Source organism: Heptranchias perlo, chromosome 11 (assembly GCF_035084215.1).
Source record: "Heptranchias perlo isolate sHepPer1 chromosome 11, sHepPer1.hap1, whole genome shotgun sequence".
NCBI classification, from domain to species: Eukaryota; Metazoa; Chordata; class Chondrichthyes; order Hexanchiformes; family Hexanchidae; genus Heptranchias; species Heptranchias perlo.
In genome coordinates, this window is record NC_090335.1 from 58,320,296 (window position 1) to 58,345,530 (window position 25,235).

General features: G+C 39.8%; 2 protein-coding genes across 5 annotated transcripts in view; one reads left to right on the plus strand and one right to left on the minus strand.

Moving 5' to 3' along the window:
• Positions 1 to 3,728, minus strand: part of adal (adenosine deaminase-like) — a 63,273-nt gene extending 59,545 nt beyond the window's left edge. For all 4 annotated transcript variants that reach the window (XM_067993146.1, XM_067993148.1, XM_067993145.1 and 1 more), the window contains exons 1-2: positions 3,673 to 3,728; positions 762 to 933 (exon numbers count right to left, since the gene is read on the minus strand). In XM_067993146.1, coding sequence (XP_067849247.1) covers positions 762 to 809 — 48 coding nt within the window. In that variant the 5' untranslated portion in view covers positions 810 to 933; positions 3,673 to 3,728. The remainder of the gene's footprint in view (positions 1 to 761; positions 934 to 3,672) is intronic.
• chd1l (chromodomain helicase DNA binding protein 1-like) overlaps positions 1 to 25,235 on the plus strand; it is a 79,049-nt gene that overhangs the window by 35,498 nt on the left and 18,316 nt on the right. Inside the window, exons 9-17 of the mRNA XM_067993143.1 lie at positions 4,861 to 4,953; positions 5,766 to 5,862; positions 9,394 to 9,467; positions 12,028 to 12,138; positions 12,668 to 12,782; positions 14,532 to 14,688; positions 16,405 to 16,573; positions 19,697 to 19,842; positions 23,032 to 23,195. Coding sequence (XP_067849244.1) covers positions 4,861 to 4,953; positions 5,766 to 5,862; positions 9,394 to 9,467; positions 12,028 to 12,138; positions 12,668 to 12,782; positions 14,532 to 14,688; positions 16,405 to 16,573; positions 19,697 to 19,842; positions 23,032 to 23,195 — 1,126 coding nt within the window. The remainder of the gene's footprint in view (positions 1 to 4,860; positions 4,954 to 5,765; positions 5,863 to 9,393; positions 9,468 to 12,027; positions 12,139 to 12,667; positions 12,783 to 14,531; positions 14,689 to 16,404; positions 16,574 to 19,696; positions 19,843 to 23,031; positions 23,196 to 25,235) is intronic.

A 25,235-nucleotide genomic window follows, 5' to 3' on the forward strand; every position in this document is an offset into this window, starting at 1 on the left:
CTGCCAAGAAGCCCAGTGCTGCATGAAAGCAGCTGAGAATAAGGTGAAAACCTTGACAGCACCTGAGAAGAGCAAGCAAGTCCTAAGAGTGGCTGGAGAGGGGAAGCAACCAAGAAGAGAGGAAGAATCTGACAACCAAGTAAGTCACCATATCGCCAGTTGTAGGGACAGTCCATATACCTGAGATCTGCAGGTACAAAAGTGGATGAGTACAGGTTTGGAACTAAGGGATGAGAGGGTATTAAACTTTTATTGTGTAGCATATACACACATGATAATCTATAAAGTAAAACGCACTTTAGTAGATGGAGAGCTCAATCTCTAACCTTAAGCGGATTAATCAAGTCCTGTCTTTGGACCATCTAAATAAAATTATCGCTGTTTAATATTACCATAGCATGGTCCTTGATAAGTAGGTATTTAGTATTAGTAGCCAACAGGACAGGTAAGTGCACCATTACCAAGGCCTGTACAAACATGTCACAAGTCTTTATGAACGTACAAGGTGAGAGGTGGATTCAAGGCCCAATATCAGCAAAAGCACAATCTTAGCTGCACAATACAATATTTAAAATGTTACTAGCTTCAAGACATTCTCATACCCTAAATTTTAAAAAATCAGAAAATTATGGCTGACCACTGCAAAAACTACTGCTAATGAACTATTCTGAGCAGCAGTTGTGAGGTTGAGTCTAGGACCCAAACTCACGTGTTACTGAACTTTGAACTTGCCAATATTTTATGTTTTGTGCAATACTTACAACTTTAGGCAAAGCTTTATGAAACTGCTCCGTCATTTCTGTAGTCATGGTGATATTATCAGGAATGCGGCTGTAAAAATTGCTCCAGTCTGTTCTAAATATTGTTTTGTGACCACTTTTACTCCTTTTAGGAATACCAGTATTATGGGAACTGATGGCTGTTTAGTCTGATCTAAGAAACAAATTAAACAATTGCAGATAAAGCCAAACATAGTCTATTGTCTTAATGCAAGATGCAGCTGAGCAACAACAATGTGTCTCACAAAAGGGAAGTTCCTAAACATCTGTATGTACATTTTAAAACCAATGCTACTTTATTTGCATTGTATAGTTCTTCGAAGCCATACTTAGTTGGAAAATAGGGCACTCAGTTATTATGTAGCAAGATGTCTGTTCAGAAGGTGCCACAGGTACATCGTGCATCTGAACTGAAGTCATACAACATTATAACAAAAGCAAAATACTACAGATGCTGGGAATCTGAAATAAAAATAGAAAATGCTGGAAATACTCAGCAGGTCAGGCAGCATCTGTGGAGAGAGAAACAGAGTTAATGTTCCAGGTTGATGACCTTTCATCAGAACTGGAAGAAGTAAAGATCTGACAGTTTTTAAGCAACTTCAGAGCCAGGGAAAGGGGGAGGGGAAGAAGGGGAGGAAAGAACAAAAGGCAAGGTCTGTTATAGGGCAGCAGTAATTAAAAGACAAAAGGGATGATGGTACAAGGCAAAGGGGGTGGTAATGGGGCGGTAATGGGGCAAGTAAAGAAACAAAAGATGGGTTTAGAGGAACAGCAGAACCATTACCAGCACCAGCAGTGATTATGACCTGAAGTTATTGAAATCGGTGCTGAGACCAAAGCTTGTAAGGTGCCTTATCAAAAGATGAGATGCTATTCCTCGAGCTTTTGTTGAGCTTTATTGGAACAGTGTTGGAGGCCGAGGACAGAGAGGTCAGAGTAGGAGGGGGAGTTAAAACGGCAAGCGACCGGAAGCTCAGGATCACGCTTGCAGACTGAATGGAGGTGTTCAGCAAAGTGATAAGCTAATCTGTGTTTGGTCTCCGCAGTGTAGAGGACTCACATTGTGAGCAGTGAATACAGTATACTAAATTGAAAGAAGTACAAGTAAATCGCTGTTTCACCTGGAAAGATTGTTTGAGGTCCTGGATTGTGGGAAGGGAGGAGGTGAATGGACAGATGTTGCATCTTCTGGAAGGTGCTGTGGAAAGGGAGTGATGGAAGAGTGGACCAGGGCGTCGCGGAGGGAATGGTCCCTTCGGAATGCTGAAAGGGGAGGAGAGGGGAAGATGTGTTTGGTGGTGGCAGCGCGCTGGAGGTGGGGGAAATGGTGGAGGATGATCCGTTGAATGTGGAGGCTGATGGGGTGGAAGGTGAGGCAAAGGGACCCTCTCGTGGTTCTGGGAGGGAGGGGAAGGGGTGCAGGCAGAAGTGGGGAAATGAGATGGATACGTTAGAGGACCCAGTCAACCACAGAGGAGGGAAATCCTTGGTTGAGGAAAAAGGAAGACATAGTGGAAGCACTGGTGTGAAAGGTGGCATCATCGGACCAGATTAGACTGAGAAACTAGGAGAAGGAAAGGTCCTTACAGGAAGCGAGGTGAGAGGAAGTTTAATCAGGGTAGCTGTGGGAGTCGGTGTTCATTGCCTTAAATTGAATCTTGGAAGACTAACACCTGGTGGATAAACTCCAGTCTTTCCTCCAGTGCTTAATGTTAACTTTTGTTGCAGAGTTTTTCATGTGGAATATCATGAGACAGACATATATCAAAGATGATTACATTTGTAAGAAAAAAAGCAGTATTAATAGTATCCCGAAACAAAACTGGTCTTTATATAAATTAAAGTTCAACCCAAAATTATTTTCAACAAAATAAATGAGTTTAAATAATACAGTATATGTTATAGTGCAATAAAAAATCACTTGCATTTACAATGTGCCTTATCACATCTTTCAGCAATGTCCCAAAGCATTCACATACAATGAATTAAGTTGTGCAGCTGCTGTTATGTAGGCAAGTGCAGCAGTCACTTTGCATACATCTAGGTCCTACAAACAGCAATGAAATGAATGACCAGTTAATCTGTTTTTGGTGGTGTTGGTTGAGGGAAAAATGTTAGGCCACTGGAAGAAGTCACTGCTCCATCAATAGTGCCATGGGATATCTAACATCCATCTGAAGAGGCAGATGAGGACTCAGTTTAATATATCAAACAAGAACACTTCTGACAGTGCAACCCCGTGCCGCCCCAAAGTATTGCACTGAAGTCTAGATTATATACTCAAATCCTAGAGTACAGGTTCCAAGGTATGGCAGTATTGGGAGGGGGCACAGTCGTGGGGTATGGGAGGAGAAGCTGCAAATTTGGGAACAAAAAAGAGGGTTGTGGAAATATTGGAATAAAAAAATGAATATATTAACTTGCTTTAGTCTATGCTATATTAGAGGTCTTGGGGTGTAGGAACACTGAATCAAGCCGGGGGTGGGGGGGGGGGGGGTGGAGAATGTGGGCTGAGCTCGCTTGTGGCGCTGTACAGTGCCAGTGGGAGTGGCTGCCCACGGCTCGGAGCCCAAGTGATGCCAACCCCTCCGAGTGTGTTTCTGCCCAGGGACCGTGCGCCGGGTACAGTGTGATTAATAGATGCGGCCTGGGGCCGTTGAAGGCTTTTTAATGTGTACTTTGGACGGGTTCCCTCCCCTCCCCTCCCCTCCCTCTCAGCAGCGCTTCAAACAACTGACGGCCCGGAGGCGCAAGTGAAAAAGACTTTCACCTGCCAGAAGATTCAATAGAAACATTTAATGTTTTTCCAGCTCGGGACCAGCCGGAGATAACATTTACAAATTAATCTTTAACGGGGACAGACCGCAGGATGGCAATTTGAGCTCCTTACCCGATTCCGGAAGTCCAACATTGATAGGCTCAGGCTGATGACGACAGCTCTCCCCCCCCCCCAAAGACTGGAGCTGTTGAACAGAATGAATTGGGCAGCTGCACTCTTGATTCAGTGGTTGATCCCACAGTACTGAATCAAATATTTCATCAATAAATCTCTTGTTAAGTGCTTATTTTTTTAACATTGTGAACTGTTGCATTGCATCACAGGCACGAATAGTGCTGAAAAGTTAATTATAAGTATTTAGTGAACACAGATGAGTGGAAAATGCTAAGATAATCCACAGAATAATATTGTCCAGATTCACAAGTGCTTTATTTTGAATATTCCATGAATCCACAATCATTTGTTATATTTTGATACACACAACAGTGAGAATCTTAGCAGTTAAATATATTTCATATAGAATTATAATGCGGAAACACAAAAAGTTAACATGCTGGTCCAGCAAGCAATTAGGAAGGCAAATGGTATGTTAACCTTTATTGCAAGGGGGTTGGAGTATTTTTGTAAGGAGATCTTGCTTGCAATTGTATAGGGCTCTGGTGAGACCACACTTGAAGCACTGTGTAGAGTTTTGGTCTCCTTACTTAAGGAAGGATATACTTGCCTTAGAGGGGGTGCAACAGAGTTCACTAGATTGATTCCTGGGATGAGAGGGTTGTCCTATGAGGAGTGATTGTATAGAACGTGCCGATATTGTCTGGAGTTTAGAAGAATGAGAAGTGATCTCATTGAAGCGTACACAATTCTTAGAAGGCTTGACAGGGTAGATGCTCAGAGGCTGTTTCCTTAGGTTGGAGAGTCTAGAACTAGGGGTCATAGTCTCAAGATAAGGGGTCGGCCATTTAGGACCAAGATGAGGAAAAATTCTTCACTCAGAGGGTTGTGAATCTTTGGAATTCTCTACCCCAGAGGTCTGTGGATGCTCAGTCGTTGAGTATATTCAAGACTGAGATTGATAGATTTTTGGATACTAAGGGAATCAAGGGATATGGGGATGGGGCAGGAAAGTGGAGTTGAGGTAGAAGATCAACCATGATCTTATTGGATGGCGGAGCAGGCTCGAGGGGCCGTATGGTCTACTCCTGCTCCTATTTCTAATGTTCTTATGGAAGGAAATCATTGCAACACATGGTTTTTGATTGTTAGCTTGTATTATTAAAAATGTAATTTTTATTTCAGATGCATTTGAGAATGAAATGGGCAAGAAAGCTCGATTGATGAATATCTTAATCCAACTAAGAAAATGTGTTGATCACCCTTATCTTTTTGATGGTAAGTGGAGCAGTCATTCTAAAAAAAGATTTGAAAGTGTCATTTTGTAGTCTGCTGTTTCACCTCTGGGACTTAGATTTAAATTCAACCCACGTACTGGTGGAATATCCAAACTATAAATGTTCTGAGTGAAACGAATTTGGGTAATTTTTAATGAGTAAGGATCCATATCATAAAGCTAACCATAAATTGACAGTCTTGCTCAGAGAGGGCTAAGCTGGTGTGGCAAAGACAGACTGAACCTGCACTTATAATCGTACCAATCACATCCTGAGAATGCCCATAAGCGCTTCACAACCAATTCATTACTTTTGAAGTGCAGTCACTGTTGTTATGTAGGAAAATACAGCAGCTAATTCACACACAAGGTCACACATATAGCAAATAAGGTGAATGATTAGTTAATTTGTTATTGGCAGTGTTGGTTGAGGAAGGAATGTTGGTGGGGACACTGGAAAAACTCTGCTCCTCTTGGAATAGTGCTGTAAGATCTTGAGATATATTGAGCTGAACAATATAGGACAGTTTTATCCTTTAGTATATTGAGTAAACTTCATAATTTTCAAAATACATGTACTTTCTGTCTCTGGAAAAATGTGGACTTCTCATGCTAAACGTTGTGAAGTAGAAATACAGAAAACTAAGGAATTCACACAAAAAAAGTTTTCATTGGTATATTTTGAAAAACAATTGAAATCTATACTATATAAATGGTGTTTTCAATCCTGAAAGAATGAATTAAAATAATGACTTGTTTGAATTCTCAGTCCATCAGTTTTACCTCAGTTGGCTGCTCTTATGTTTTTTTTTAGGTGTGGAACCAGAACCATTCCAGATTGGAGATCATCTTGTGGAAGCGAGTGGTAAACTTCACTTACTGGACAAATTACTGGCATTTCTGCATCCCAGGTCTGATTGTTAGATTCTAATTTGAGATCATAATATCAATGTATTGCTTGCACTCAGATTATTCTACTCTGGTTGCATAGAAACATAGAAAATAGGAGCAGGAGTAGGCCATTCAGCCCTTCGAGCCTGCTCCGCATTCAGTATGGTCATGGCTGATTCTCTATCTCAATACCATATTCCCGCTCTCTCCCTATACCCCTTGATACCTTTTGTGTCCAGAAATCTATCTAGCTCCTTCTTAGATATATTCAGTGACTTGGCCTCCACAGCCTTCTGTGGTAGAGAATTCCACAGGTTCACCACCCTCAGAGTGAAGAAATTTCTCCTCATCTCAGTCCTAAATGTCCTACCTCGTATCCTAAGACTGTGACCCTTCGTTCTGGACCCCCCAGCCAGGGGAAACATCCTCCCTGCATCCAATCTGTCTAGCCCTGTCAGAATTTTATATGTTTCAATGAGATCCCCTCTCATTCTTCTAAACTTCGGTGAATACAGGCCGAGTTGACCCAATCTCTCCTCATATGACAGTCCTGCCATCCCAGGAATCAGTCTGGTGAACCTTTGTTGCACTCCCTCTATGGCAAGTATATCCTTTCCATAAGACCATAAGAGATAGGAGTAGGAGTAGGCCATTCGGCCCCTCAAGCCTGCTCTGCCATTTAATGAGATCACGGCTGATCTGATTTTTACCTCAACTCCACTTTCCCGCCCTTTCCCCTTATCCTTTGACTCCCTTGCTGATCAAAAATTTGTCTAACTCAGCCTTGAATGTATTCAATGACTCAGCCTCCACAGCTTTTTGGGCTAAAGAATTCCAAAGATTCACGACCCTCTGGGAGAAGAAATTCCTCCTCATTTCCATCTTAAATGGGGGACCCCTTATTCTGAGACTATGTCCTCTAGTTTTAGATTCCCCCATGGGGAGTAACATCCTCTCAGCATCTACCCTATCGAGTCCCCTCAGAATCTTGTATGTTTCTTAGGTAAGGAGATCAAAACTGCACACAATACTCCAGGTGTGGTCTCATCAAGGCCCTGTATAACTGCAATAAGACATCCTTGCTCCTGTACTCAAATCCTCTTGCAATGAAGGCCAACATACCATTTGCCTTCCTAACTGCATGTTGCACCTGCATGTTTGCTTTCAGTGACTGGTGTACAAGGACACTCAGGTCCCTTTGTACATCAACATTTCCCAATCTATCACCATTTAAATAATACTCTGCCTTTCTGTTTTTTCTTCCAAAGTGGGTAACTTCACATTTATCCACATTATACTGCATCTGCCATGTATTTGCCCACTCACTCAATTTGTCTAAATCGCCTTGAAATCTCTTTGCATCCTCCTCACAACTCACGATCCCACCTAGTTTTGTGTCATCAGCAAACTTGGAAATATTACATTTGGTCCCCTCATCCAAATCATTGATATATATTGTGAATAGCTGGGGCCCAACACTGATCCCTGCGATACTCCACTAGTCACTGCCTGCCACCCCGAAAAAGACCCATTTATTCCTACTCTCTGTTTCCTGTCTGTTAACCAATTTTCAATCCATGCCAGTATATTTTTCCCCAATCCCATGTGCTTTAATTTTGCACACTAACCTCTTATGTGGGACTTTATCAAAATCCTTCTGAAAATCCAAATAAACCACATCCACTAGTTCTCCCTTACCTATTCTACCAGTTACCTCCTCAAAAAACTCCAGTAGGTTTGTCAAACATGATTTCCCTTTCATAAATCCATGTTGACTTTGTCTAATCCCGCTGATATTTTCTCTAAGTGTCCTGTTATCACATCCTTTATAATAGACTCTAGCATTTTCCCTACTACTGATGTTAGGCTAACCGGTCTGTAGTTCTCTGTTTTCTCTCTCCCTCCTTTTTTAAATAGTGGGGTTACATTTGCCACCCTCCAATCTGCAGGAACTGTTCCATAATCTATAGAATTTTGGAAGATGACAACTAATGCATCCACTATTTCCATGGCTACCTCTGGGATGCAGATTATCAGGCCTTGGGGATTTATCGGCTTTCAGTCCCATTAATTTCTCCAGCACTATTTTTTTTACTAATACTAATTTCCTTTAATTCCTCCTTCTCACTCGTCCCTTGGTTCCCTAGCATTTCTGGGAAATTATTTGTGTCCTCTTCCATGAAGACAGAACCCAAGTATTTCTTTAATTGCTCTGCCATTTCCTTTTCCCCATTATAAATTCTCCCGTTTCTGACTGTAAGGGACCTACATTTGTCTTCACTAATCTTTTTCTTTTTACATACTTGTAGAAGCTTTTATAGTCCACTTTTATGTTCCTTGCAAATTTACTCTCATACTCTATTTTTGGTGTGTATGGAGCCAAAAGTAATTATTTTTTCGTAGCAAATCAGGTTTTACATCAGTGTCTGCTTAAAGAGATGCAGAGCCACAAGATCCCAAGCAATAATGCTGCCTCTAGATAGGAAGAGTGGAACAGTGTTAATTACTTCTCTAAGGTGGTCTCAAATTCTTGCTAAAGTGTGAATCTCTGACAGGTCAATTATTTCATTAATGAGCAAAACCAAAACCACTTTGCACTGATGCAAAATGTGTAGCATAGCTGGCTTATAAATCACACATTCATGCATATTTTTATAACTTGGAAACCTGGGAGTATGATCTTTGCTCTGGTGCAGTCAGTACTTTTCCAATCGATTTTCTGGACTAGTTTAACCAGTTCACTGGATTTGCAATATTTAAAGAATTTGGTAGTCTGCCAGAATGATTTGTAATGTATGTTGCATTAACATGCAATGGTTGAGGTCTGGTTGGTACTAATTGAGTTTTTGCCTCATGAAATTTAATCTCCTAGTGTTAACCAATATAAAAAGAAAAAGAATAATTTAGTGTATGAAGCTTACATTAAAAGCTTTTGGTTTTGTTTTTGTATTATTTAGCACATTTTTCATTGCTATGTTTTTCAAAGATAAAGGAATAAATTAATAGTTAATTAATAGTTTTGGATAGTTTAAAATAGGTTAATTATTTAATGTTACATTATATGTATTTTCACAATGAAATAATTTTAGAATTATACATGAGTGGCTTTTTTAGTGCAATATATTAGTCTGATAAAATGTTAAAATTATTCATCAGGAGGTGCATGAGGCTTGCGCTAGTTGACTGACTGCCTAATTTTGTTCTCCTCAGTGAGGAGTACCTCATTTATCTCATTTTCTGAACGCCAGGCTCAGATTGAGAACATGCCTTCTGGGAATTGCAATTGGATTTAAATGAATCTTTATAATAAAAGACAAACTCAGATATTTTATTTCCTGAAAAATTGTGACTTCGGGGTACATGATCAGACAACAGTATATTTACTATTGTCAGTAAGACATCTACATCCAAGATTATTTCACTCTCTTACCAGAGGCACATACATGGTGTAGACCTGTAAAGGGAGAAAGAATGGAAAAAACCTGGAGAGGAAAATGCATCTTAAATAAAATAAATATAATTCAGTTGCAGTTTTAATTTAATCATTACAGAGGTCATCGAGTGCTGCTGTTTTCTCAGATGACAAGAATGATGGATGTCCTGCAGGACTACATGGAATATAGAGGTAAAAGCTAGCAATGCTTTCATTCAATCATAGTATCGTTGTAGGTACAGCACAGGAGAAGGCCATTCGGTCCATCGTGCCTGTGCTGGTTTTTTGAAAGAGCTATCCAATTAGTCCAATTCCCCTGCTCTTTCCCCATAGCCTGTAAATTTTTTCCCTTCAAGTATTTATCCATTTTATCCATTAAATGATTACATTTAAACCGAAAACGTTGAAAAATCAAACAATTGCAGAATATGTTTGATATTGCGGTGTATCTGTCTCAATTTCCATGCACAGGGAGGAAAAAATTCCAGTCATGTAAATGGAATGGGCGTCTAGGGTCTAGGAAATGGGCTGGTGATCCATTTTTCCAGATCGCAACTGAACTCACTAAGTTCTGGCCAGTCTTTTGGGTTGATGTAAACAGGATGTGTGAGAGCAGCATTTTAATATTTAATTTGATGTTAATCAGATAGAAACCCTGTTCTTTGTGATGTAATCTCACTGCATCTGTAGCCTGCCCATAAATAGTGGGTGTAAAAGTCAAAAACATTCAAGGCTGGTCCAGGAAGTGACTTCTTAACGGGAAACAGATATTTTTGGTTGCTTGAACAAAAGTTGCTAAAATGCTTTTTGCAATTAGCATTTTTCTTTGCTTGAGTTTGTTGGAGGTGGAAGAAGTGGCTGAATGATGTGATATGAGGGAGATGCAGTTACACCAGAGGTGGACTGCCTACATCCACCTTTACCCCACACCATTGTGTTTACAGATCCAGGCTCACCTATCTGGGAATGTTTGAAGAGAGTTGTTTGCTCAGATTGAAGTCCATTATGGAGGCAGAGATGGAATTATGCCATCTGCTACAGTCTGACCTGCAAATAACCTCCACCGCAAGAGCGGCACTCTTTATCTGATCCCCAAACATTTTGCAGTCTAATAAGAGAGCCTGATGTATATTTAAGTCCAAGGCCTCTATACAACGGTGTACGTATTCATGAGAGATACATCCACTATGCAAACGACTTTTGCCACTCGGGGATCAGTTACAGATGCCCTTGGAATTACCATGTGCCCATGGTGCATTGCAGTCCTGGAAAAGCAGGTTGTGAACGGCTGCAAAGATGTGGCTAGTCAACACATCCATTGTTGTTGCTAGACCTCACAGGGTGTTGTGCACAGTATCAAATGACTCAGATAGCAACCTTTTATATGCATTTGTTGATGCCTGGAAACTTCTGCGCATCTACCTCCTGCACTGTGTGGTGCTCTTAATATTTACAGTGGCTGTCACTTCTTCCCTCACGTGCTGATGAATGTATTCCTCTTTTAATCCATGCCTCACAGCAGTAGCTCCAGTTTTGAATCTGCAAACTATTACATTTTTCCTTAACATGACTCCATTACAGCTGCACTTTAAAACTCGCAGTTGATAAACCATTAATTGCGCAACAAGTTAATTTACCTTTAAAAACCTGGTGCAATCCTTTAAATTGCTGCACTTGCACAGCAAATCCTGTCCTCACTCCCCACAACTGTACAAGTTCCAGCTGATAGGCTAAAATCATGCTTCGAGTTTGCCCTGTATGCATACAAATCCCCAACAGAAAGTTCAATGGAGCTCGATTAAACATGCCTATTTATGGCAGGCACAAACCATACACTGCACTGTTGTTGTCAACCTCTTGTGACCATAGTGGCAATTTCACCGCAGTATTCATGAAATAAAGGAACATGTACTTTTAGGGTCTACCATTTAATTATAAGATTAGAATCACACCTAATAGAAAATAAGATTTTACAAAAACTGGAAAATTTAATATCCAGTATTGTAATTTGAGCTCTTGTAGGCAGATCAAAAAGAATAATTTATGAGCTATTTTTATCAGTCATTGAATTCGCAACTTGATATTGAGCTATCACTAGAAAGTTAAATTCATTAGGGTTTATGACCTTGCTAAGCTGCTTGAGGAGTGCTGTATGCTTATTTTGTCAGAAGCAAATTTTCTTTTCTTTCAAACCATGGGAATGACTCACTTCCATCAATGGAGTATGAACGTACTACTAGTTACCAATTCAGCATTTCTTTCTGGTGATTTTCTTTGTTCCCAGTAGAACTTCTAATGGAATGGAACATGCCCCCAGTTATTAGGCCATCAAGATGGACCGACAGAGTTTCTAGTACCTGACAAACCCTCATATATAATTATGATAGGGATATATGACCAGCTTTATTATTGGTAGAGTTAGTGAAGTGTTGCATTTTTTTGTTTTGTATCCGAGGAGGGAACATTCTTCATTACTAGTTCGCAGGGTTAGAATCCTCCCCGGTGTCCAGGCCAATATTTATCTCTCAACCAACATCACTAAAAATAAATTATCTGGTCATTATCATGTTGCTGTTTGTGGAACCTTGCTGTGCGCAAGTTGGCTGCTGCATTTACATTACAACAGTAACCACATTTCAAAGGCTGTAAAGTGCTTTGGGATGTCATGAGGTCATGAAAGGTGCTATATAAATGCAAGTCTTTCTATATTTTTGAGATTCTCACATATAACTCTAATTTTATTTTCTTTAAGGTTATAGTTATGAACGCTTGGATGGGTCAGTACGAGGAGAGGAGCGATATCTTGCTATCAAAAACTTTAATGAACAAGATATTTTTGTTTTTCTTTTAAGCACTAGAGCAGGTTAGTAGAAACAAGAAGGATATTTTGCCATAAAATCAATCTGTCTATTTAGAATCATATAATTTTATAGCACTCTGAAAGAGTTATCCATCCCCTTTTCTTTTCCTATTCCTTTTAAATTTTTCTTTTTCAAATATTTATCCCATTCTCTTTTAAAAGGTATTATGGATATTGCTTCCAGCATTTTCTGATAGGGCATTCCATATACTAACAATTCTAAGTAAAAAAAAAAATCTCTTAACCTCTCTCTTTGTTCCTTTGTTGATGATTTTAAAGTTACTGACTCACCAACCATAGTTTTTCCTTATTTAACTTATCAAAACCCTTTGTAATTTTGAACACCTCTATCAGATCTCTTCTTAATCTTCCTGTTCTAATTAAAAGAGTCCCAGTTTCTTTCGTCTCGCCTCATAACTAAAACTTCTCATTTCCGATATTAAATCTTTTTTGCACCTTCTGCTTGGCACCCGCTGCAAAGTTGAATTGTGTATTTGATTCGCCTGTGATCTGTTTCTATTTTTTCAAACAGGTGGAGTAGGAATGAATCTTACTACTGCTGACACTGTCATATTTGTGGACAGTGATTTTAATCCTCAAAATGACCTCCAGGCAGCAGCAAGGGCTCACAGGATTGGCCAGAAAAAGTGAGAGAATTAATGATCTTTAGAATCCTTAGAGCGTATCTGATGCTGAGCGTCGCACAATCATGAGGGATTTTGATGCCACATCAAACATCCAGGTCCTGTGCCTTTTGCAAGCTTTTAAAAACTTGCAGTAATTTTTTACCTTTTGTAAAGTACTGTTGTTAAAATTTGTTCATTAAAGCTCTTTCATTTGCAGTTAATCATTGAGGGTTTATGTCATGTATCAGTGCTGTCACTATTATTTCACAGAACCAGTTTGTTTAGTCTTGCAGATTTTTATTGTTGAACATTGTTTTATAAATATCGTATAAACAAGATTATCAGCTGACGGGAAGAAAGTGGGACTGAATTTACTCAGGCGGAATAACTAGAAAAAGTTCGGGACCAGATGGGCTGCTCTGGATGTCTGAGGACGGCAATATATATATATTTTTAAAACTTTTAGCACTGTACTAGCTCCCTTACATGGAGAGTGGAGGGTTGCGAAGGAGGCATGCCCATTTCTCCCATTCCCTCCCCACTAGTGAATGGATGCTGGATTTTCCAGTATTGTTGGGTTATTGCATACCCAAGATGCACCCTTACTGCTCTGGGCACCTGCCAGCTTCATGCAAATGAGTGTCCTCCCACTGACCCTGCAAATTCTGGCTGGGTCAATTCTGGACGGGGAAGATTATGAAGTTGATATGCTGATGACCAGAATAATAGTTGTGCATAATTTTGTGCAGGAGAGAACATGGGCCACAGGATTTCGGATTGGCCCATTCCTGTCCTCACTCAATGCCCACAGAGGTGGACTTCCACCCAGGATCAATGAGCAGCGATCTGAAGCAGGAACCATGGACAATGTTTTTCTCCTTTTCCCTTCTTTCTAACTTTGGGGTGCTGAGGCCAGTTGTACCTTTACTGCCACCCTCGCTGAGATGAGCTAAGTTATTGCAAGGATGGAATTTTCCTGGTCGATAGTTCAGCTACCCATTGGATAAACTTGTAAAGCTATCTGGGGAACCAACATTTGCACATTTAACGGGTACCACTTTCATTTTTGTTTACTTCCCCTATGTGATGTAATTACAGAAATCGACGCAAAGTTTTTTTTTGTGTGGAGGCAGTGCTCTTTAAGTGTCGGTTCACAGATGCAGGTACTCACAGATGTTCTTCGTGGCTCTATTCAACAAATAAATTGACCTGAGCCACGTAACAGGAAAAGCCCCTGGCCCTGCTACCAGTTAATCTCATCATGCACAAAGAATTGTATAGGGCCCCCAATGGATCCTCAAGCACCATGTAATCTACAAAGCAGCATGTACTCATTCTCTATTTTATTATAGTGTAAAAATGCATGTAATCTGTTCAACTCCATAACAAAATAAGATTATACAAAAATATCCCCAAGTAACACTGAGATGGCAGTGGGCCGTGGAAAATGTGTAATTTCCCATTTGTTCTGACTGACTTTTCTGTGTGTTTTTGTAATTAAAAATTAAATTGTATTTCTGGCAACAAAATCTTGACAATGTAATTTAAAATCTTTTAATTTCACACCTTGAAGCTGAACCTGGAGATTTTTTCAATGTTAGATTGCAGAATCAATGTCACAGTATTGCCATTTGTATAAGCAATGAATTGGCTAAATTTAGAAAATAATATATGACACTATGCATGTTGAAGCCAGTCACTCATTTGTCAAGATGAATGGAATCCACAAAGTCCTTTTCTCCTCAAAAGTGATTTTTTTTTAATATAAAGGCCAGTCAAAATTATTCGGCTGATTGGAAGAGATACTGTTGAAGAATTGATTTACAGACGGGCTATGTCAAAGCTGAAGTTAACAAACACTGTTATTGAAGGTGGTCAGTTCTCTATGAAGGAGGGAGAAGAATCATCTGGAACTTTTGATATGCAGGTGAGAGTCTGCTAACAGTTATGATCCAAATAGGCAAAGGGCTCATGGTTTTTATGTTGAAATGGAACCTTCTATCGTCATCTTGAATAGGCACCTCCATGACCACCAGATTGAATCAAAGGTCTTGTATTTTCTGTAATTGAGATTTAGTTTTGTAGAAACATGTAGAAAATAAATCGATCTGCTATGGTAAGGTCCAGTCATCTGTTACACTGGGATCAACTCTCAAGTAGATTTATTTACAATGGGGTCCTCGTGTCTCTTCCAGTTTTCTCTCCCTTTTTCCTCCCATCTTCTGCAGATGGTGAAGACTCCTGCTCAGTTGTTCTACTAACAGCCCTCTGGTATCTGGTACTTTGCCTAATTGGCCAATCTTCAAGTGTAAGCATAGACAGTAAGAATATGCAGGCCATCTGATCATGAGGAATGTCACAAACATACATGGTCTTGTCCTCACCCACCAGGTTCACTGAATAGTGCTATATAGTCTGGTCTGTATGGATGAAAAAGAAACTTCACCCTGTGCTGATCCACAAATGCATATCTTGGCACAAACAGCTTGCTGCTTTGCCAATATTTTGCACAATGTCTTCTGTATAACATAAACACTGGTTTGAACCATTTATTTTAACACTGTATACATTCTACTACTGTATAAATCTGTTTATAATTAATTAAGCAACTAAGAATAGAATCATTTACCAAGAGTAAATTTGAGGGTCACCTATATGGTAACCTAGTAAACGGATTCTGAAGGGGACGATCCCGCCTGATCAAACCCCTTGACTTTTTTGAGTAGACATCCCAAGTATATTATGGAAATTGTACTCATGGTATAGCTAGACTTCCTACATTAAATTAAACTAAGCTTGAAGCAGTGAAGATTCCAAATTGATTGAAGGGTAAAGAAGCAGTGAGTACTTGTTATGGGTGTAATGTCGGGGCCTGGGGAAGTGCTTAGTGAAGTGTTCCAGATATTGGTACTGGGAGCCCGACTGCTTCGAGTTTAGATTAACTACTCAATGCAAACTGGTCAACTGATCTCTACTATCAAAAGACTGTGGAAAATTGGAGAACCTTGGGCTCCTTGAAAAGGGGCAGTTCAGAGGTGACCTTACAGAGGTATATATAAGATAATAAACAGTAGAATGAAATAAATCTGGAGCACTACAATTTACACTGACAGTAGGACATGGAACACAGGTTCAAATTAGTGAAAGCAAATTTAGTATTAATGACAGGAAGTTCTTCACACAATGAGTAGCCAACACATGAAATGGTCTACCAGGTAGGATAGTGGAGGCAAAACCGCAAAAATCATTTAAGAAACAGCTAATGCTGGGATTGAATGTTGTGATGAGGGAGACTATAGGATCTTTCCAGATTGTTGAGCTAAGATGGACCCAATGACCTTCCATATTAGTACTCTTCATGTGTTTTTAATAAGGAACTCAGCAAGGTTTGTAATTGCTGTTTAAAGAGACAAATGTTCAAGATCTTAAATAAACTAGTTGCATAAATGTTATGATTTATTTCCTAATTATATGAATGAAAAGAATGTTGAAAATACCAAGTCAAAATATGGTCAAGATTAGTTAATTTGTTTTATTTTGCTGTATAAAAATGCCAGAGTTTACTTTACATATTTAGCGGTTTAATGTTGAGTAGTGATCCATCGAGGCTCAAGAACAAATTTATTTGGCCTTTTTTCTGCAGCTAAGTGACATCCTGAAATTTGGGCTGGATAAGTTGCTATCTTCTGAAGAGAGTACTGTTGAAGATGTTGATCTGGAAAACATTCTAGGGGAAACCAGAAAAGGAATGTGGGTCACTGAAGACCAACCGATGCGGATAGTGGAAGCAAATGAAGAGCTAGAGAGTACAAGTATGTGTTTGTGATTTATTACATATGTCAGCACTAGTCAGGCTGTAAGGTCTTTGCCATGAATTTGAGTTTTTCAATTCCTTAATTTTAAAAAAATTTCAAAAGTTTTTCTAATTTTGCCCACTGTTTTTACCTCTCTATTTGCTTTAAAGGACAATGAGCAATGACAGCTGTATTTCAAGCAAACGTTTATTCATGCTCCCTCAATGGCTCAGCAGTTTAAGAAAATGAGTAGCTGCGCCATATGGAACAGAAAGGTCCAAGGTTCCTGATTTGTGATAAAATGACTAATTCCAGTTGCTACAATTAGTCTCAGCACCCCTGAATTAGGGAGGGAAAAATCGGCCAGGGTTCCTGTTCTTGATCCCTATCCAACAACCACTGCTGAAGTGCATGTGTGGATGTTGAGTAATGACATGTGAATTGGGCCATGCTCTGTGATACCCCACAGTCACTGTCTAGGTTGACACATGAAGAATGGCCACGTGTGAGGTACCAGCGAAACCATACCCAGATAAGAGTCACTGCCTTCAGGAAAGGAAGATGGGATGGGAGAAAACTGCTGAGATAAAAAGAAAAAAAACTTATTTAAAAACTAACAATACTGCTAGCTAACTATATGATCCTCAGCCCCTGCCCCACACACTCACACAACGGCTGGTGCTATATATACATGTAAGTATTCACCCTGTGCTCTGGATACTTCTGTTCTTGGGCAGTATCTAAGCTAGCTCCTTCAGCCCAGCAACTCACTTTGCTGTACCTACTTTCTAGTATTGTGTCCCCACAGGTTAGCCCACAGAGAGCTCTATGATCTTCTCTTCACTGCTGCCAAACGCCAATATCTTCTCACTCCACAGTACTGCCAAATTCTAAGATTCTCCCCCAACCGTACAGCCAAAGTACAGGACGTCACTTCCAATACTATCAAATCCCAAAATCTCCCTCTTCTACAGCGCTGCTAAACCCCAAGATCTCTCCCGCTCGGCACTACTAGTGTATCTCCAATTCACCGTAAATAAAAAAAAATGTTACGATAGCATGCATTTACAGCCTGTCATGTCATGCTTTCTGTATTCCACTTCAGGTGTCACATTTATTGATTTTTTTTATTTGAACCAGTCAGAATCCTGTATTTAAGTGTCAGCCATGGCTGAAAGGTAGAACTCTTGCCTCTAAGTCAGCTGATCTTGGGTTCAAGCCCCATTCCAGAGACTTGAGCACATAATCCAATCTCACACTTCAGTACAGTACTGAGTGATTGCTGCACTGTTGGAGGTGCCATCTTTTAGATGAGACCTTAAAGCAAAGCTCCGTTTGCCCTTTCAGTTGGCTGTTAAAAATCTCATGGCATTATTTGAGTTCTCCCGGTGTCCTGGCCAACATTTATCCCCCAACCAATATCACTAAGACAGATTAATTGGTGATTTATCTCATTGTTATTTGTGGGACCTTGCTGTGCACAAATTGGGCTGTTGCGTTGCATTGCATTACAACAATGACTACAGGTCAAAAAGTAGTTTATTAGCTATGGACTTATAAGCTGAAGACATAAAAAGTGCTATGTAATTGCAGGTTCGTTCTTTCTTAGAAAAATCTGCCAATAAAAGACACTAAACCAATCAGATATTCAAATAAAAAATTCAAAATTCTTTCAGCCACAACAAATCAGAACTCTACTTAGGAAAAGTGATAAAATCTATCAGTCAAAAGAATTTCAATAGAATCAATCAAATCACTTAATGTTTTTTCAAAAACCTTTTTGTTGTTTTTTCTTCCCTTCAATCAGTATACAGCATAGTATATGAAAAATTAAAATTAATCAACTCCTGTCAGAAATGCATCTAATAAGGTTTTCTCCCTTCAGACTAACCTGTATTAGGGACCTGGCGCTTAGGCTTGACTCTGAAGACTGAGAAGCACTGTGTGCTGCCAGAGTGCAGAACCTCCCACCCAATGCCATCAGACTGTCACCAGTCCAGCCAAATGCTGATAACCTCCCTCCAATGCTGACAGTCTCCTTGTAGCCCCACATTACTAGAAGCCCAGGATATTTTCCCCCCATGCTACCAAGTCAAGGGTACTTCTCCCACTACAGTCAGACCCTTGGACACTGCCCACTACCTTTGCTAAAACCAGGACCCACACCTGGTGCTGTTAGACCCTTGGAGCCCCCTGTGCTACTATATCTTGGGACCCTAATGCTGCTAGAAAGCAGGATTCCCTATCTACTGTCAGACCTGGTGATTCTTCCCTAGTGCTGCCATCCTCAGTGTCCCACCGTGGGGCACCCAACTCCAGGATTCCCTCACACTCCAGTGATGCAAAAGTCTAGGATTCTTACCACAGTGCTACCAAACTCCAATACTATCTCCTCATTGTTGTCAAGTCACAAGTTCTCTCCCTCCCTGGGCTGCAAAACCTCAAGACACCCACCACAATACCAAACTTCAAGATCCCCATCCATTTTTGCCAAATACTCAACCACCCTCAGTTCTATAGAAGTTCAACCTTCCCCGCCAGCCCCCCCCCCCCCCCCCCATTGCTGCTAAATACTAGGTACCTACTTCCAACCTGGTCCATCTTGCCTGCTATCTTGCTATTTAACCTTAACTCTGAAGAAGGAAAGAGATTAAAATTGAGTACGTAGGTAAAAGAACATGTTCAGGCCACTGATTTACAGTTTTAGCAGAAAACTGAACAGAATTGCAAATTTTTATCCCCAAAGCACAGTTAACAATCCCAGAATACCAAGTAATAACACAATATTGACCTATCCAATCACCATAAATCAGTGGCCGAATGATAAGACATGGTACATTACATGGCATAACATCCTTGTTTTTACAAAACTGCATATCACTGTGAGCAACTTCACAGGTGATCTACACGTAGCCATTATAATGTTACATTGCAACAATGATATCTTGAAAATATAAGCTTTTAATCAAAATCCTAACTTAAACTGGTGTAATGTACAGCTAAAGTATGAAATAGACAAAACTGAACCCTATGAGTGGGTGCAGAAAATTGTATTTTTTTTGTCTTATTAGGCATTTGGCTAAGCGGAGTCAACCATGTTATTATACTGTAATTTATTACCAAGGTCTTACTTCATTTTAGCACACATGTACCAATATGAGGGGAAAGATTACTCTAAAGAGCCCAGTTCAGCAGATCAGAAAAGCTTTGAACAACTTCTGGATCTTCACAAAATGGTACTTGAAGAAGCCAGTAAAGGAGGAAGATCACTCCGCACAAAGTCCAGTGTAAGGCAACTGTATCAATTCCAAGTATTTTATGTAAATTACAAATACACATCCCTTGCTGACATGCAATTTTTTTGTAGTTAGTGTCGTTTAGCCTGTTAAGTACTGAATGAATGTCCTTTGCACTATAAGTCTTCTATGTGCTAAAAGCTACAAAGTAATTTTCAGTGAATCTCTTCCTCAGAATGCTGTAACAATCAAATTAGAAAGTGTTATATTTCACAATACTGTTCCTGGAGTAAACCACAACACATTGTGTAATAATAAATAATACTTGCATTTTTATATTGCACTTTATCACATTTCAACATCTTAAAGTCCTTCACACAATTAATTACTTCTGAAATACATTGACAGTTGTTATATAAGCAAATGTATCCAGCATTCAGTGCCAACAATTCCCAACTAACAGGTAATGAAATAAATGACCAGTTAATCTGTTCTTGGTGGAGGGAGGAATATTGATCAGACACCAGGAAAACTCCCTGCTGTTTTTGGATTAATGCAATGGGATCTTTAGCCACCATCTGAAATGGCACCTGAGATCTTGATTTTAACATCCCATCCAAAGGACAACACGTCTAACGATGCAGCACTCGCTCAGTGCTACACTGGAGTGTCAGTCTAGATTATGAGCTCAAATCCTGGCAGGGGATTCAAAGCCACAATCTTTTGAATCAGAGGTGAGAATTCTACCAATTGATCCAAGTTAACACTTTTTTGGGGAGAAGGTGTTGCAATTCAGGCTCTCTCCTGATACTTTCTGTTTATGCTTAATATAGAAGTCATGTATTAAGTCAGGTGAGCCTACACTAACTGTGGTCAGAAATCTGATCTTATGTACAGTTAATGTATCTAGGACATAATGTGCCAAAGGTACATAATAAGCCCTTTCTCCATTGGTATGTGCACTATATTGGAAACAGTATGGGTTATCACCATAACTTTGATCTCTTCAAAATTGGTGGAAAATAACACACTAATGCTGAAATCTAGTAATTGGCATTTTTTGATCGAGAAATAACATAGAAGCAAAAATGGACAGTCAGTAAGTTAAGTACAGTGATGGAGCACTTAATTTTTCACTAGTATATTAAAACTGTTCTGAAACAAGGAAAATTACACTCTAGCTGCACTCTGCAGTAATTTTCATAATTTAGCCCCCACTTTTGTGATGAAAACATTTTGTGAGAAAAACACTTCACGGAATATCTATAGCCTTCAGTTTGTATAGCAATACACCATGCTGCCAGTCTCAAGTTATACGTCTCTCTTCCTTTTGATCCAAGCTGATATTAAATAAGATAGACAGATATTGTTCACAATTGATCAAAGCTGCTAATCAAAATAGATTTCAAAATTATCGATAATAGAGTGGAAAAATTGGCCATTGACAGCCCTGTGAGCTATGTTAAATAATTCTCTCATCTAGTTGGATCTTGCATCATCTAACACTTGTTAGCAATATAAATAGCCTGTTCCAAACTAACCAATATGCATCTGCTATAACCAGGAGATGCTACTTCTGACAAAATACACACCCAATTGGCTTTTGAAAAAAACTTATATTGCTAGTTGAACGTTTAAGAATAAAGCAGTGACAACCTTACATATATCAACATTACAAATCTGAGCTCTCTGATCAAACAATCTAGATCTGATAAGGGACTGCTTGCAGACATCACCATAAATGAAGGGCAGATCAACCTCCCACCCCATATTTCAATTTCAACCAGACAGTAGCTACACATTCCTGTAAAGAAAATAAAGATTTTATGTTCTGAAACAGTACAGAAGTCTGATCTGGGTGGATTTTCCTGCCCCTTGCAACTGGTTTGTCGGGTTTTTGCCCCTTTTAGATTGCTCTGAGATTTCTGGGACTTTCCTGAGGGGGCAGAGCTTGGCCTGTACCCTGTAGTAGGCACAGGTGAGACAGAGGCATGTAAATGAGGCAGGAGAGGGCATTCCTAGCTTCCTGCCTCAATTCCTGGATTGCTAGCTGGCACTGCACCCAGAAAATGTGACATTATGACCTGCCTTGGATCCCCACCAGCAGGAGATTCAGCTGAGGGGCCTGCAGCTGTGACTCATTTACCTGCCCCCTCTCTGCTGGTGCTAGGTTCTGGACAGGCAATCCTGGGGCTGGATCTAGTGCCAGGATTTGGTGGGGGGGAGGAATATCTGCCCCCTTCAATTTTCAAGCCTATTCTGTACAAATGACATCATAATAATGGGGTTGAACATTTGTAAATTAGGTGATCAAATGTTGAACTTTTTGTGAGGGTTGGCTCCCTAAAGCCAAGTTTGGTCTCAACCATGAAAAATTTATGAGAACGCAAACCAGGGATGATAAAAGACCATTCAGCCCATTAAAGCTCATCCTCCTAGTACATTAACTCTCCCAGCTGAAGCCCAAGATTTGACCACTCATCCAACCAGGTAGAACCCTTACAAATATAAAAGCCCTGATAAAAGAACAGGATATTGTTTTTCATTTTTAAGGGGTTTTAATCTAATGTAGCATACATAATGGCAATTTTAATTCAAAAAGGTATCTGCCTAGTATATTGTAAATGTTGGCAGCACTTACACTGTAATGGCATTTGCACAAAAAGTAAATTGAAAATGAGAAAAATAATGGTAATAAAATTTGAAAAGTTAAATAAGAATGTACCTGCCCCCAATTAACAATATTTAAGAGTTATTCATACATAAGGACATTTATGAGGAATTTGGTGGCACAGTGAGTTAGACACTGGCTTTCACCTCTGTTGAAATCCAGCCCAAACTGATGAGATAGAAGTTTCCTCTGTCTTTTGGCTGTCAAAGTCTAATGCAAAATGAGTTTGGAGAATCTCAACCCAGTTAATTCAGAGAGGCCATAGGACGACAGATATGGGGAATGGAAAAAATGTCATATTGTTGCAGTAAGGTGTGCTCTGGTGAGATTGTGGCTTTTTGGGCAGAGTTGAGGGAGCTTTAATTTGCATCTGGCTGTGCTAGATCTGCCCTGGGAGTGTTTTTGGTGCTGACGTCTCAAATGGGAAGAGCTCCATTCCCCAGCACTAACATCCCTCACCCACCTTGATGAGCACATACAATTTAAAAGAAAAAAACAAATGGTGAAAGTCAGAATTTTTTCTGAATCAGTAATGCATAGCTATCTTATTTTGATCCTTATCGGAACAGGTCCTTCTGGCTGTCCCATTGGACCTGACCACCAGAAAGAAAAGAATACTGTCACCTGAAGAGCTTGAGCAACGACATCAGAAACATCAAGAGGCAGCTGCTAAACGTGCAAAGCTATTGGAAGAAAAGAAACAAAAGCGAGAAGAGGAGGAGCAAAAGAAAAAGTAAAGGCTGTTTTATGTTACTTAAAATTTTTAGTTGGTCTTGGGAGGGTATTGCTATACCAGTATGTGTAGTGCTCTCACCCAGTACCACTTCTTGTACACCCATAGGAAGCTGATTAGGAACACAGAGACTCATTTTCTGTGCATGCAGGCAGTCTTATGATATAATTATAGTCTGTTTCATTTGAGAGCATTGTAGTTAAGCGGGTTTCAATGCTGTTGATGTCATGACATCAAATGCACTAAACTAGTTCTGTGGGTTTAGTGGTCATAAGTGTAATCAGTGAATCCAGTAGCAGCTTGCAGCATCCATGGAAAAAATGTGTCTCCATTACTGCCTGAACAACAATGGTCAGACTATTGATATTTATGAATGTGGTCTGCAGGAGGGAGAAATGCACTATTGTCATTAGCTCTGCTCTTCTAACGTAAAAGGGCTTTTCCTAGTTGAGGAATTAAGGTGACCTTCCCCAACAAGAGAGTAAGACTTTTATTATATGAAGTGTTGAATTCATTTGCTTTTCCCTGAACTTTGCATTAATTTTTTCATTATTTATCAATCAACTGTTGTGGCAAAGAAAAGTGCTGGCAGAAGTTATGTAGCAGGCTTCCATCACACTTTGCCATGCATGGTTCTGTATTTTTCTTTAAAAAGAAGTACTTAAGATAAATGGAAAGAAAGGCAGGCATTTCCTTATGACCTTGGGAGGAACCAGGGATTAACAAGTAGACATCATCGACAGAGAAACTTCCATAGCAACAGCAATTAGTGACTAATTTACCTCAGGATATGCCTAACAGCAGCTGGCCTCTAATTAAGATGTATCTATTTACAGCAAATGGATCTTGTGGACATGCCAGGTGCACACAGCTCTATTTTAGCAGCAGAATAATACATTGCATATTACACGTCCTTAAAAAGTAGCATATCCTCTGACGTATCAGCAACATCGGGGGGGTGTCTACTGGTATAACATAAAAATACTGTATGAGTGGAAATGGATTATGGCCAGTAATTCATTCCCAGGAGTTGAGATGACTAATACACTGCTCAGATTTCTGCTCTCATGGTTAATAGCAATATCCAAGTGTGAGTAATGACAAGTATGTGTAAAGGCTTAATCGCAAGCTACAACAAGTCCAGAAGCAGCAAACCCATTTTTAATTCAAAAGGCCAAAAATAAAGATCTTTCTTGACAATAGTAACCAGCATCAAAACAGCAGTTCTGGAATCATTAGTGCCAGTTTTTTCTGAGACCAGTTTGCCTCTGATCTGTGCTTGCTATTATTAGACGAAATCTGTGTGCAAAGACATCTAACTTTCATTTGAATGAAATGTACATTACTTCATCTCAGGCATAGCGAGGTATAGACGTCCGTAAAGCCACGGAGAAAGTTTGTGTGCAGGAGCAAAATGGGAGCCAAGGAATAGCATCCATTTTTCCTCTGCATTGCATCCATTTTTAGGTGCCATTTGGGAACTGGGCAGAGAAAAATCGGCCTTAGCTTCTTTGGCTCTCAGTTGTATTCCCCTTTTATTGCCAATTTTTCCCCCTCCTCTCCTGAAGGTATTGACTTCTTGCTGAATTGTGGTTCCATTGTCTTTGATCACACTCCAGTGCATCACTGACGATCACCTATATGTGAGCTTTGCCAGAGAGTGCAGACAGGCTGTTTGACTGTGGAGCACATTACAGCCAAGCTGAATGCTGTCCTTGCTCAATGTTCATATACATGGACTTCCAACAGAGATCATTAAGATAGTGATCAGAAGAAAAATTCTTTGCTGAATTTCACCTTCCTAACCCTGGAGTGCTGTGGCCAATCGAGGTGTTTTTAACATAATTTTGATAGAAATCAGCTAGGAATCAAGCCTGGGACATTCCCAGTCTATGTGGCTCAGTGACTGCTGTTTTAAACAACTGAGTCATTGTACATGTCACTTCCTAGGATGGAAATAGTGTAAAACTAAAAAATTGAATCCAAAAAAGGAAGAGGTTGCATTTATATCATGCTCTTCATGTCCTCAGGATGTCCTAA